The sequence below is a fragment of the Emys orbicularis genome, chromosome 2 (genome assembly GCF_028017835.1).
Source record: "Emys orbicularis isolate rEmyOrb1 chromosome 2, rEmyOrb1.hap1, whole genome shotgun sequence".
NCBI classification, from domain to species: Eukaryota; Metazoa; Chordata; order Testudines; family Emydidae; genus Emys; species Emys orbicularis.
Window position 1 is genome coordinate 290,995,204 of NC_088684.1, and position 15,060 is coordinate 291,010,263.

At 42.3% G+C, this 15,060-nt stretch overlaps 1 protein-coding gene across 1 annotated transcript in view; it reads right to left on the reverse strand.

Annotated features, from left to right (window-relative positions):
• Positions 1 to 15,060, reverse strand: part of OBSCN (obscurin, cytoskeletal calmodulin and titin-interacting RhoGEF) — a 277,319-nt gene that overhangs the window by 103,337 nt on the left and 158,922 nt on the right. The window contains exons 73-77 of the mRNA XM_065399153.1: positions 14,004 to 14,276; positions 8,699 to 8,971; positions 5,756 to 6,043; positions 3,471 to 3,740; positions 172 to 1,527 (exon numbers count right to left, since the gene is read on the reverse strand). Of these exons, the coding sequence (XP_065255225.1) occupies positions 172 to 1,527; positions 3,471 to 3,740; positions 5,756 to 6,043; positions 8,699 to 8,971; positions 14,004 to 14,276 (2,460 nt within the window). The remainder of the gene's footprint in view (positions 1 to 171; positions 1,528 to 3,470; positions 3,741 to 5,755; positions 6,044 to 8,698; positions 8,972 to 14,003; positions 14,277 to 15,060) is intronic.

The following is a 15,060-nucleotide window of genomic DNA, read 5'->3' on the forward strand; positions in this document are numbered from 1 at the left end:
ACAATGCCAAAAGGATTTTTGACTAAATGGAAATTTTAGTAAAATATAAAAATCTCTGTTTTCAGGTTTTCAACCCCTCAAAATGTTAAAGAAAATTGTTGTGAGGAAAAATAATTTCTGAGTGAGCTCTAAATATGATTATTAAATAAGAAACTAGCATGCCTTGCTAACCTGTATCAGAAGTCAGTAAAGGTGGGGGAGTTCTTTTCACCAAGGGCTGAATCTGCCCTGGAGCAGGTGGTGCTGCTTTCCCTATGCGAAGCTCTATTTTTTTAAGGCCTTGGTCCAGGATGTCAATCTCGACTGGGATACCCAGCGCAGCAAACATCTCTCTGAACCGGCCGGCTGCTGTTTTTGCTTCCGCCAAGATTTCAAACTTGATGTAGATGTAGTGATCATCCTCGCGATACGTCTGGTGATCCACCACCTCCACATCCCCTTCATCCGCGCTGACAAAGAGCTCCTCCTCCACATCAGACATTTCCGTTGAGATCTTGGACTTGAAGAGCTTGTGAAGTCTCCTTCCTGCTTTACGGAACGCATCGTCCAGTTCGCTGCCAGAAGAGCTCTCCGTTTCGCTGTCAGCGAGGCGTTTCACTTGCTTGTGCTTACGAAGAGCATCCGGCGCCTGGGTACCAACCACCACCTTAGCACTCTGGGAAACCTTGCCAAACTTATTAGATGCCTCACAGGTATATTTTCCTGTGTCTTTCATGTCCAGGCCAGTGATAATCAAGGAGCAAGTTCCATCACTGTAATTGTCTATGTGATAGTGGCGCCCATCTGAAAGTTCCTCATTGTCTTTCAGCCAACGGACCTTCATATCGGTTTTGCTGAGAGCCACACACTCAAGGTGGAGAGTGCCTCCTGGCTCACCACAAAAATCTTTGAAGGTATCGCCAAACACGGGACATTCCTGCTGTTTGATCTCCTTCCTCACTTTATACCCTTTGAAAGCAGCCTGAATTTTCACAGCTGCTTTGGTCATGGAAGGATCATCTAAATCTTCCATGATTTCTGGTTCAGCAGGCTTGGCAGGAAGAGCAGACTCAGTAGTCTCGACGCCCGATTGCTCCCAGTGTTTCCAGAATTTACTGGTGGAGACCGTCTGAACCTTGCTACCAATGCTAACAGTAGATTTTCCGGCCTTTTTAAGGTAGTTAACTAGTGAAGGCGTCCCAGCCCTAGACTCATCATCTGAGCTCGTGAAAGAGAAGTCTGCTTCTCCAGTTTTAGTCAGCTCATCACAGGTGGAGTATTCTTCTGAGTAATAATGAGACTCCGCTTCTTCCTTCTTCAGCTTATGAAGTTTATCATCCTCTTCTGGCACTTCACTGATGGAATCCAGGGTTGGCTCCCTGCTCATTCTTCGTTTCTTGGCAATAGCCTCCCAGAGCAGGTGAAGGTCCCCCTCCTGAGCAGCTTCGGGCGGCAAGCTGGGCTGGAGCTGTCCATCCACCATCTCTTCAAGTTGAATCACGTCATGTGCTTCCTGGGCTACCTCTTTTGGCAGTGCCACTGTGGGAACTAATTGGGATTCAGTTAGTAAGACAGTAAGAAGAAGCATGTGAATAAGGCAAGAGAAATCACATGAAAATGTTACTCCAAATCCAGGCAGTAAAATATCACTGAAATTAAAATTAACCACTGCATTTTAGCCATAAAGCAAAAATCACATATGTTAGAAAGAAAACATGGCCAAGCCTTGAACAAATTCCCCCCCTCCCCCATGCAGAAAAGTGATGGGCCAAATCCTGCCTTTGTTTGTCTGTGCAAGCCCCCAATGTCTAACCCAGCTTCTTATATGCAGTCACTTTCTGAAACTGAAAGCTGTCTAGCTTTCTGCTGAATATACCCCATGGAAACAATGCCCCACAGGACCTGCAGTGAAAGCCATAGGAGGTAATAAGAACATCAGAATGGCCATACTGGGTCAGACCAATGGTCCATCTAGCCCAGTATCCTGTCTTTCACCAATGACCAGTGCCAGATGCTTAGAGAGAATGAACAGAATGGGGTAATTTATCAATGATACATCCCCTGTTGTCCAGTCCCAGCTTCCGGCAGTCAGAGGTTTAGGAACACCCACAGCATGGGGTTGTGTGCCTGATCAACCTGGCTAATAGCCATTGATGGACCTATCTTCCATGAACTTATCTAGTTCTTTTTTGAACCCCATTATATTTTTGGCCTTCACAACATCCCCTGGCAATGAGCTCCACAGGCTGACTGTGTGTGTTGTGAGGAAAAAGTACTTCCTTATGTTTGTTTTATGTTACATCCCGGATCAACCTGCAGAAGATCAGTGAAAACATGTATTGTAACAACACACTGATTCTCATTGGAGAATTTGAGAGGAAGTCACACATTCTTCACCTGTCTCCACTTAATGCATTTGTCTGGGGGCGCAGAAAAATATTTTCCAGTACAAACGGTTTTGTAAACACTATTTTTTATCTACATTATGTATTTTCAACTTGACTAATGCCATTAGGAAAGTGTAGCATTTTTTTTAAGAGGTGCCCTGGCACCGAATGGGAAAAGTCTAAATTGCAATGTAAGAATTTTTTAATTTTTAAGAATGCTGCCTCTCTGCCTCAGAGTTGCAGCAGCCTGTCCTAGAGGAGATCCATGTCCTGTGCTCTCTCACTGAGACTTTTCTTTTGCTCTTTCTCACCATTTTTCCTAACAGGAAAGTAATTCAGAATAAAAGCATATGGTTGCCTCTTGCGTAGGGAATAAATACACTTACCCTGCTTTGACTTTGATTTCCCTCCCTCTTGAGGAATCCAATAAACTCAATTTTAATTCTTTCCCACCATCCTTGGTCTCAAGTGAGGAGGTGGCAAAAAAGCATTTGAGGAATCTTCTAATGTGGTGAACACCATTTTTCTTATCGTGTTTTAATTTACCTACAGCTTGTCCGATTAAGCTTGAAAAAAGCTGGAGACTTATTTTCCTTCTTTAAATGAAAGCTTACCAGTAGGTCTCCAGCAGACATCTGGTGACCCTTTTTACGCCTGTGGGAGCCAATGAGACACTTGGACATCACAATTTAAAATCTTAATGACTTACAATTAGAGTTTAATCAACAGTCTTGAGCACTAGGATGTGGCTATATTACTCCAGTGAACTAAAATGTCTCACTTCTGTTTTTGTGTGTGTGTCGGTTTTATTCTTAGCTATAAAGTGGCAAAAAAGTTTTGGACTCTGGTGAATGTGTCCATTTTTAAATGTATCATTGATAAGGAAATTCTTGTCTGATCACTTCAAAACCCATAGACAAATTCTACCTCGACAACAGACATGATGTCCTAATTTTGAGGCTGATATGTCTTTGCTTGTGGATTTAGCAGGAGGAGAAATATTGAGCTTATAATGGAAACTGAATTCCAATCTTAACAATGGAGAGGCTATTGAGTATCCTTAATTAGAACTAATAAAAACTCTCAGATACACACTTTTTGTACCTTCAAGAGACAGAAGAGCAGAGGATCTGGTATCAGGAGAGATCATGCAGGTGTACAATCCTTGATCTTCAGGTTTAAATGCATGAATAATGAGCATCTGCTTTTTGCCATCAGACTTTATTTCATATCTTCCTCCAGGCTGTAGTTGTTCTTTTCCTTTGACCCAGATTGCCTCTTGGGTCTCTCTTGAAAATTCACACTCCAGGACAGCCACCTCCCCTTCCGAGACCGACTTGCCTACTAAGGGATGAGTGACTGTAAATGGAGGCTCTGCAATTATAAAAATTAGGGCATTAAAATCAATGAATGCACCCCTGTCTGCTTTATGGACCCCAAAAGGGGGGGAAATTAGAGTCTGTGAAGCATCCAAGCTTTGAATGTTGGCGTTTTAAAATTTTTGTTCAACTGTTGCAGCCAATCATTGGAAGGTAAAATGGAAAAACTGCTGTAATTTAGAGTTTACAACTTCTAAAGCTCTCCAAGAAGATTAGATCGCATTAGTTTACAGCTACATGCAGAAGCCATTGCGCTTTCCCCCCTTATGTTTCTGTGCTTATAGGACATCACTAAGGCTACAATTTTGTCATGAAGGTCGCGGAAGTCACGGAATCAGTGACTTCCAGAGACCTCCGTGACTTCAGCCTGCGGCGGCTGGGAGCTGCAGGGCCCCCCCGCTGCCTACGGTGGCCAGGAGCTGTGGGGGCCCCTGGGAGTTCTGGGCCGCTGTGGATGGTGTGGGGACCCTGCAGATGAGCTCCCCAGTTTGTCACAGATATTTTTAGTAAAAGTCATGGGCAGGTCATGGGCTTCCATGAATTTTTCTTTATTGCCCGCGACCTATCTGTGACTTTTACTAAAAACATCCATGACAAAATCTTAGCCTTAGTCATCACCCACTCTTGCCAAGTCTCACACACAGTCTCATACACCCCACCAAGACCTAGCCCATAGTAGCTTTACAATTCCTATACGCTCGAAGCATAAATTAGAAGCGTAGAGCCAGCTGAAGTGGCGCGCCCTTCAACTTTTGAAGAAAAGATCCAACATAGAAAAAAGATTTTGAAAGTTGCCTCCATCTCAGGTTTTGAAAAACATGATGAAACCTTCACTCTTGTTACTAATGACTGAGCCAGCAGCTCTTAAATAGTGAGAAAATGTCTTGTTGTGTTCATCACTTTGATAGATGACCTTCTAATAACGTGACAGCTGCATGGCACCAGTATTTAAAATGCACCCAAGTTCAGCCAGACTTGACCGAAGAAAGAAACATGGGCAAATATGTTTTTAAATGTTCTTTTCCCCCTCTTAGGAATTTAACTTACCAGGGGTTTTCAAAAAAGATAAGAAGAAACTATACAAAGCACACAGGCACCATTGCAATAGAATGTAGAGAGAGGCTTTACAAGAAAACAACTTAGAGATAACTGAAATGATGGCTCCCTCTCTCTCCGTGACCACTGGAGTTTCACAAATAGTCACTGAAGCAACTGTGAATTGGTACCCACAGGTACATTGTCAAGGTGTTAAATTACAAGAGATATACAAATATCAGAGAGAGAGAGAGAGGCATTTTAAGGAGGAAACACTGCCTCTCCCTTGCATGCGGAATAAAACTCTCGCTTGCCATCAGCCACAGTAACATAGCCATTCCAGCATGCCCTGCCTCAATCATTACATCTGGTCTCCATGAGAAAAGAATCTTATGTTGATCAGATAAAACTCAGAGATGCATTGCAAGCCATGAGACTGAGTGCTGCGGTATGGAGAGAAAGATGTCAAGTAGATGAACAACACAGCAGGTTTCGCTTTGCTTCTGCCCAAAACAATTTACCAACCTTCCCTCCAAGACTCAGAAGCACCGAACTATGCTATAGTGTGGACACTTCGCTCTCATGAGAGGTCCCTTGAATGTGCAGGGCTGCCTGGGGGGGGGGGCAAGTGGGGCAATTTGCCGCAGGCCCCGCAGGGACCCCCACGAGAATATAGTATTCTATAGTATTGAAACTTTTTTTTATGGAAGGGGCCCCCAAAATTGCTTTGCCCCAGCCCCCTGAATCTTCTGGGCGGCCCTGTGAATGTGTGATGCAGACATAGGGTGACCAGACAGCGAATGTGAAAAATCAGGACGGGGGTGGGGGATAATAGGAGCCTATGCAAGAAAAAGTCCCAAAAATCAGGACTGTCCCTATAAAATCGGGACAGCTGGTCACCCTAAGCAGACATGCCATGCGAAATACAGGCCTATAACAGTTCTCAGTGCATTATGGGACTTCTCTAATTCTCACCTAGCTGAACAGTTTGAGGTAAATGCACTGGTTCACCGGCACCAACTTTGTTTACAGCTGAAATGCGGAACCTGTAGGGTTCGCCTGGTGAGAGATTGTCCACAACGAACTCTGTGTTTTGAATAAGTTCCTTGTTGCATTGCTGCCAGCCACTGCCAGGTGTTTTCCTCTCAACATTGTAGCCTAAGATGCCACAGCCACCATTGCTCAGCGGTGTGAACCAGGACAGAGTTACCGAGCGACTGCTCTTACTTAAAATCTCTGGATCTTCAGGGGGATCAGGGAGGGCTGAGGGAACAACAGAGTTCCAATGATGTATAAAATAAGTGCTGTCGCTTTTTAGTGAGATTACAAATAAGCCCTCATTATAAGCAATAAGGAGAAATCTAAGTGCACATTCAGTATCTTTCTCACCATGAATCGGAGCTGCGTTGTGCCGATGAAAATCAGACACATCTTCGCACAATTGACAACTCTCTGCAGAGCTGTGCTGCACCGTAATCTATGGTCGGGGGGACATATAGAGCAGGGTGGAATTTTTCAGGTGAATAGTTTTTTCACCCAAAAATGCGTTTTTGGCTGATCCAAAAATACTGGCGAACATGACCTAATTAATACCGTTTGGGAAAAAGGTTTTCCTGACCAGCAAACTCTGTGTCTGAATCTGTCCTTAGCCTAGCGGTTAGGTCACATGCCTAAGATGAGGGAGACCCAAGCTTGAATCCCCACTCTGGAGCAGGTCACCTCCTCCTAGGTGAGCAGCCCGGCTATAGGCTATTCTGGGGTATGGCTGCTCTCAATCTCTCCTGTTGAAACTGTTCCACTTTGTATAAACACTTACATAGTCATTGGGCCAGAGCGAGAATGTGAGGATGACTATACCCTGCATTCACCTAAGAGGTAGGAGACGTGGCTTCAAATCTTCTCTCCCTGTGATTCAGAGCAGGGATTCAAACCTCAGTCTGTCACAAGTGCCCTAACCACTGGGTTAAAGGTTATAAAGGGGACCCACACATATTTGCTGGCCTGAAACTGACTTTTCCAATTTGCCTACCATTTCCGAAAGTCTTCAGAACCAAACTGAATATTTTCCTTGATTTTGCGGTTTCCAGGCAAAACCAAAAAAAAAAAAAAAAAAATCAATTATTCACCCAGCTCTAGTGACAAGCAATAAACTCACTGCAACCACATTAGATCTCCTAAAGTTTACCATGGAACCTTCCCAAGTCTTGTGATTTTTAATGCCATCTTGTCCAATCAAAGATAAAGTAGAGATGAGCCCAGGGCCGGCTCCAGCATTTCTGCCGCCCCAAGCAAAAAAAAAAGTCGCGATCGGTGGCGGCAGTTCAGCGGCAGGTCCTTCGCTCCCAGAGGGAGTGAGAGACCTGCCGCCCCCGAATTGCCGCACGTGCCGCCCCTCTCCCTTGGCCACCCCAAGCACCTGCTTGTTAAGCTGGTGCCTGGAGCCGGCCCTGGATGAGCCTAAAGCTCCAAAGATCAGGTCAGAATGTGCCCAGAGTTCGGGGATGGTCAGCCCCAAACGTTAGTCACAGTCCATCTCTAATGGAAATGGAGTCATCACAGGATTGCACAATAACTCTCGTAAATCTCACGGAAATTGCTGCCATACTTGTGCAACTACTGTGTGGCTCTCCATGTAAACCAGCAAATAAAGCATAAACACATGAAAACATTGGATCTGTGTCCCTGCAGACTACTTGGGGACTGATCATTACCCTCAGCATATCCATAAGGATTTATCATGCAATATACACTCTGGTTTAGAAGACAGAAATAGCTCTCTTTAGTCTGAAACTACATGGGTATTTTCCAAGAAAATTACCTGTGGCACTGCAATATCTCTTACTATGAAATTAAGGGTCAAATTAGGCTATAACCTGGCCTCTAATTTTGGGCACCCAAAACCTCCAATTTGACTGTGCAAGTCTTGGATTCACAATTTATCAGTTTCTTGTTTGGGTTTACATCTACAACTCCCAAAGTCTAATAACCCGTTTTGCATGCCCAAATGCTGTTTTCTTACACACCCCAATTGTGGGGTTCCTAAAATTTGGAAGCCATTATTGAAAATTTGTCCCATAATGACAAACAGGACCTAAAAGGTCAACAGTTCATTTGTTATTAAATATGAGCAACAAGATATCTGTGCACTGTGAAGTAAAATATTGCTATACATCAATCAGATTGACCACGGAAATCTAGAATAAAATAGCACATTTTGAAGTGCTTCTATTTTCTTGGTAATTTTTCCTCACTGACTAATTCAATTTTCCCTAAGGCTGGTAAGTTTGCAGAGTATTATTTTAAATAAAGATAGAGAGAACTTGCTCAGAAAATTGGTTTCTCCACAAGTATGTACAGTTCTAGTTAGTACTTTATGGAAGAATGGTAGGTTACAAAATGGTGGATTTCAGCTAAGGTAACACTGAAAAGAAGATCTCATCACTAGTTGGTTTAATTTTCATTTCATGAGACAGTCAGAGCAGAATAGCACAGCAGCAATTTATCAAACCTGAGAAAGCTGGCGTGTGTGCCTGTGGGAAGGAGAAACAGAAAACAGCACAGATGTAAGAAAATCAGAGTGACAGAGCTCAATCCTGTAGGCTGAGAAGCATAGAATCATAGGGTTAGAAGGGACCGGAAGGGTCATCTAGTTTAACCCCCTGCCAAGCTGCAGGATTTGTTGTCTAAAAACCACCCAAGACGGATAGATCTCCAGCCTCCTTTTGAAAACCTCCAGTGAAGGAGCTTCCACAACCTCTCTAGGCGTCTGGTCCATTGTTCTACTGTTCTTACAGTTAGGAAGTTTTTCTTGAGATTTAATCTAAATCTGCTATGCTGTAGTTTTAACCCATTGCCTCTTCTCCTGCCCTCCGTGGCCAATGGCTAGAATTGGCAGAACCGTTCACTGGATGGACCTACCTATTACAGATAACGTGGCTGATGCAATTGCATCCCTTGCAGCAAAAGTCACCTCTCCAGCATGATGTGGTTGGGCTTTCTTCAGGATCAGTTTGTAGCTGTCTCCATCTGCCTGCATTTCCCAGTTCTCGTCTGGTTGGATATCCATGTCATTAATATACCAGGCGACTTCGCTGACTGGCACTGCTTCACTTAAAACACAGCTAAGGGTAGCTTGGTCCCCAGCAGTGACTTCAGTGTCAACCAAAGGCTGAAAAATTTCCAGGCGCCATCCTGCAGTTAAAAATATGTAATCAAACCCCAAGATACTGAAGCAAAGATTAAGTGTCAAGATTTATACTTAATGTTCTTGATGAATCTTTCGACAGCTAGACCACATGGGCTGGCAGAAGAGCCTGATGGGTTTTCTGAGGTCTAGGTTATGCAAACTGGTTAGAGGTGGCAGAAATCTTAGAAGCTGAACTGCCAAAACTATCAGGAAAGCTCCTTCAGATCTGTGTGCTGTAGCCTCCTGTTTTTGTCCCGCTTTAGCCCTGATTCTGCATGCTCATGTGTAGGTGGATCCCTTTAGCACCAGGACGGCGCCCCAGTGACTTTAAAGTGGTTCTGCACAAGTAGAGTCCATCTGTGCCAACAGGTTTCAGGAGAGGGGCCTTTATTGATTATAGGGGTCCTTTTCCCAGTTTTAGCCAAGAACTTCAAAAGCACTTTTCTCACTTGTGTAACGACCCAGCCGTTTGCATATTTTGCAAATTAATTCCACTCAGTAACAGACTTAAAGGTGGCAATTTTGCAACAGAAAAGCTTCAAAAACAGACTCCAATGAGAAACTGCTGAACTGGAATTAATTTGCAAACTAGATACCATTAACTTGGGCTTGAATAGAGACTGGGAGTGGCTGGGTCATTACACAAATTGAATCTATTTCCCCATGTTAAGTATCCTCACACCTTCTTGTCAACTGTCTGAAATGGGCCATCTTGATTATCACTAGAAAAGTTTTTTTTCTCCTGCTGATAATAGCTCATCTTAATTAATTAGCCTCTTAGAGTTGGACCTTCAAACTTCCACCTTTTCATGTTCGCTGTATGTATATATATCTTCTTACTATATGTTCCATTCTATGCATCTGATGAAGTGGGCTGTAGCCCACAAAAGCTTATGCTCAAATAAATTTGTTAGTCTCTAAGGTGCCACAAGTACTCCTGTTCTTTTAACAGGAATTAGGGTTTGCTCTGGATCAGATGTTCAGTTTTTTTCATGGAACATGCCATTTGGCACATAACATTGTGAGACACACGATGCCCAGATGTGAAATGGAGATTATGAGAGTGTAGCCAGCCAGGTGCACTTATGCTCCTAAGAATTATAAAGAAATGTTGCATAGATAAATGAATATGCTCCTCTTTATAGCTAGTTGAAATTATTTGGTTGGACGATTGAGATAGGTACTTTGTACAACTGTGCAAGCTGTGACTGTGAATCCATTTCCCGCCAACAAAAAACTGATATTTTGTGCATGTCGTGAAGATTAAAGATCTATCTGAGCCCCGAGTTCCCAAAACATTATTTTAACTCTACATCCTGTATAAGGAGCTTGATTAATTTCTGTCTGCGGGAGAAGCAGATGGGGGAAATGACGGAAATGCATGGAAAGCATGGAAGGTGCACTGATAAGTTTACAGAAAACATACTGTTCCATCACAATAGAAAAGAAGCTAAGATCACCATAGACAGAAAAGAATTAGGAGCTGTGGGGGAGTATAGCTACCCAGTCCAGCTGAGGGATGCTATTCCTCACCAAGAAGATAGACTGGAGGGAAACAAAACTGTGGAAAACCTTTGAAAGATAGAAGAAAAAGTTCCACCTCTGTTTAAAAATTAGATTTTTAACACTGGTGTACCACCAACCCATGAGCTGATAATTAACAAACACTACAACAAGAAGGTTTGGAGAGCAAGCTGAAATGTGAAGCATGAGAAGAGGTATGCATGGCTTACATGGAAAAATATGAAAGCACATAAATGGATAAGAGAAAGAAACAAGATGAAAGGCCAGTTGAAAACTCTGATGAATCGAAAATTGCATTGAGCTTCCAGTAGCTGAACTATAAGGAAGGCTAAAAGACATAGTATACTTACAACTGGCAACCGAAAGACGAAGATGGAGAGACATATCCAACATGTTTGCAACCTATGTGGTTACATTTAACCAAGAAGCAGCATGTTCGTCAATGCCATGAGGCGATGCAATCACTCAAATACATAAGCCAGGTTTTATTTAATATATATTATGTATGAATAAAGTTCTCATTACATGTAAGTTTGACATAACATTGTCACAATTTAACCACTTTTTCCAAACACCTTACGATGTTGACTAGCAGTAGACAAGGCAGTCCCAAATAATTCTTCAGCCTGTACTCATGCCCTCCTGGAAGCATTTTCTAATGGTGCCACAGAAGTATTGAGCTAAAAGACTGTCAATAGATGGGATTTATACTGATGACTAAGTAGCCACAGCAAACTTCACCAAGAGAGGAAACCCAGCTGTCAAAGTGTCATGAGTTAAACTGCAGTGCATCTTTACACTGTAACTCAGTTATCTTATCAGCTGTGATTGTAACATACTAAGCCATACTGCACCTGATAAAGAATTTTTTAAAATGTAACATAAAAGAAATTTAAAAAAAGAGTATGATGAAATAACCATAGTTTAGATTGTTAGAAGGAAAGAAAACAAAATTAAATTAAATTATATTAAAAGTTCAAACTCAGTAAAGTAGAGATTGACCAGATCCTCAGAGTGCAAGGGTGGCTTTTGCTTTGGCTTATTATAGGAAACAGGTCAGCCATAAATGTCAGATGTGGGTTCAAACTCTTCTGAAATTCTCGGACATTTAGGATCTGGGCCAATCTCCACTGAAAATCTCAGAGCCTTTTGCAATTACCATTGTTGTTCATCCTTCAAGTTAGAAGATGACCATGACATCACGGGTTGGTTTAGTTTCTGTGAACACGTGAGTAGCTGATCAGGCCATTCTGAGCTTTGAACTGTCTGTGGCACATTGAACAAGAGATGCTACTATGGGTTGCTTGATTAACAGCGGACCTGCTGCTGTTACGAAATTTACGCTGTTGGTACTTCTGCTCTGCCTCAGCAGTTCTCCTCCACTCACAGACTGTAGCTCCAGTATGGATGAGGTTTCGCCAAATAGAACTACCATGAAGGAGATCTTCCCAAAACTCAGGGTCATTGTTGAAACACTCCAAGGATAACTTGAGGGAGTCTTTGAAATGTTTCTTCTGGCCTCCCTGAGAGCACTTTCCCTCCTTTAGCTTGCCGTAAAAGTTCTTCTCTGGCAGTCACTAATCTGACATTCTGGTGACATGGCCTGCCCATCTCACCTGTGATTTCATCAACGGAATAGGGATGCTTGGAATGCCGGCCCGTATGAGAACCTCAGTATCTGGGAACCTTGTCTTGCCATGTTATCCTCATCAGTTTCCTCAGACAGCCCATGGGAAAGTGAGTTTGTGCCATTATCATAATAGGCATTTGATAGTGGCACCTTTTAAAGCCAGCTCACCAAAATTAAGGTTGTTTTCTGACATAAAATCTAGAGAGAGACAAGAATGTATTTGCCACACATTATCTTCTCTCTGGCATTGAACTGAAGTAGGTAGGTAAGGACTAAAGGGGAGAACAAATTAGGAATTATCAGGGAAGGCAAACAGCTGATTGCGTTTGTACATAGCCCTGCACTGGTTTCCAAGACTCAAGAGGGACAAGCAGCATTCACAGAGGTTACAGATCAATGCAGGGAAGATGAAGATCAGACTAGCTGTACAATGGAATTCAAGAGGGGACGGATTGTTTGACAGCACAAAGGAGTTCACATACCTGGGCACCCCAATTAGCATAGTTGGAGAGGTAGTACATGAAATAAATACATAAAGGAGCCACATTTATTCCTAGTGCAATCATGGGCAATGACATTGGTTTCAATGGAGTTGCGTCTGTTTACATCAGGGCTGAATTTGGTTTAATAATTAGCAGTAGATGCATGTAACTGATTCAACAAGATTGGGCAAGCGGAAAACTGAAGCTAAAAACCCCAACATCCTGCAACTATGATTTCATTATGTTGCATGGCTGTGAGATTCTGTGTCTGATTGAAAAACGGAAGCATTCCCTCCTAGCAAGAATGCTTTGCAAAGCTCATGAGTATAATATGGTAAGAGGAGTTAAGGTGCAGTTCAGGAAAATAGCACACTGGAAAGCATACGAGAATAGATGTTATTCTGGTTGGGCCACATCAATCAAGATGTATAATGAGTGAATGTACAAGCAAGTCCTAAAATATGGGAAGACAAGCGATGGATAGTCAGACCACAGAGAAACTGATAAAGCATGTTTGAGAAGGATTCATCTCTGCTGAGTAACAGAAAGAAATGTAAATGGTCGTGTTCCACAGCCAACAGAAGTTGCGCAAAGTATACTCACCTTTGCCATGATGCTTGCAAATCAGTCAGCAATGGCTAGGCTGTATGGTCTGCTGCTATTTCTACTTAATAGGGTTGCCAACTCTGACCGAAGCTATTCCGGGAGATTTTTTTCCCCAACATGACATAATGTCATTTTCTTAAAATATCCTATTAAAGTCTCCCGGATTGCTTTCAACAGTCATGGGGAGATCGATGCCAATTCCGGGAGACTCCAGGCCAAACTTGGAGGGTTGGCAACCCTACTACTTAACCTAATCAGGACTGTCTCACTGTTTACCTTGTTGCCATCCTCATTTGTTTGTTTAATACACCCTTTGTTGACTTGGTATGCTGATAGATTGAAAACTCTTTGGGGCAGTGACTGCTTTTTATTCTATGTCTGTGCTTTGCCTAACTGTTTGGGGCCTCTAGGAACTAAAGTAATTAACAATAATAATGATGATGATCATGATGTAAATTGTAACCTCTGAACCCTTGAAATATCTATATCTGATCCATTAGAATACTCACTCTCTGTATGAATGTTGCTTGTTTCTAGCTAATTTGCACAATTTATAAGCATTATATGAGACGTGGCATATGTCACTTCCTACACGTAAGTGCTTGTCACACGAAACATAAGTAGTAAAGTATAAAATAAAAGATTTCTCTGTATGAAGCAGAAGTAATGCAGGGAGCCCATGACCTACGCTACTCATGAACTATCCAGCTCTGGCACTCAACAAATATTTTTCTGGGTTGTCCAGCCTTTCAAACCGGAAAGCTAGCACTCCAAGCACAGGTTTGTCATTGTTACCTTTCACAGTCAGGAACGCAGATGTCACTGCGTCACTACCCAGGAAAGTCACCCTGCAGTTGTCCTGGGGAGTGAGGTTCTTCAAGAGGAGAATATGCCTGCGTCCATTTTCAAAGTAAACCATCTCAATGTTTTCTGTGGTTTTGGCAGGCTCATCATCAATCAGCCAGTTGTAATTGTAGCACTCTGGTTTGGAAAGGTAGCACTCAAACAGGGCTTCACCACCTTCCATGGCTTCCACATTCTCCAAACCCTTGACAATACTGTTCTTGGCTAATGGAAAAGGAAAATGATCAAAAACATTAGCTATTTTGCTTACACACTTCTGAGTAGTAGTGAGCCTTAAAGCACACTATGTAATTCCCATCACCTGGAAGCTGATATGAGAGCACCATATGTGGAAAGTTAACTTGTGGTTTCTCCTTTTAAATGTCAATGGCATCCTAACACAGCATTATGTTTAAAATACATGCACAACAGCAATGTGGTTTAACAAGTAGTAAAATAACTCTAACACGGTGTTTCCTTCTGGCTTAATTCAACATTTATCCAATAACCTGACCTATATCTTTATAAATGAAGGATGAAATCATATTGTTCGTATGAACTGGGGTAATTGTTCAATGGAAACGAATACAAAAAGCCATCTACAATTCAAGAATATAGGGTATAACCAGTTTCCTTTTGTGTACAACAGGAATCTTTTCTTGCCAACCTCCTCCATATGTATAATTAACATCATAGCTGGAGAGATTTGAAACCGATAGGGAGCTCATCTTAAAATCTTACCACCTTTTATACAAAACATGTCCTTATCCCAGCAGCGGACTACTGTTGGTCAATGCAATGATATTTGTAATCTAAGTCAACAAGGGATTTTGCAAATTGTACTACTAAAAGCCATTTGCAAAATTACAATTTATTGCATCGGTAACACTTTTTTAGTAGTAACTTTCTAATTATTACCAAATTCTTCTGACAGATGTCCGGGACCTGATTTTCTAATCTGAGTGTCGGGGGTCGGGGCCATTGTGTGTGCAAAAATGTGCATAGATGT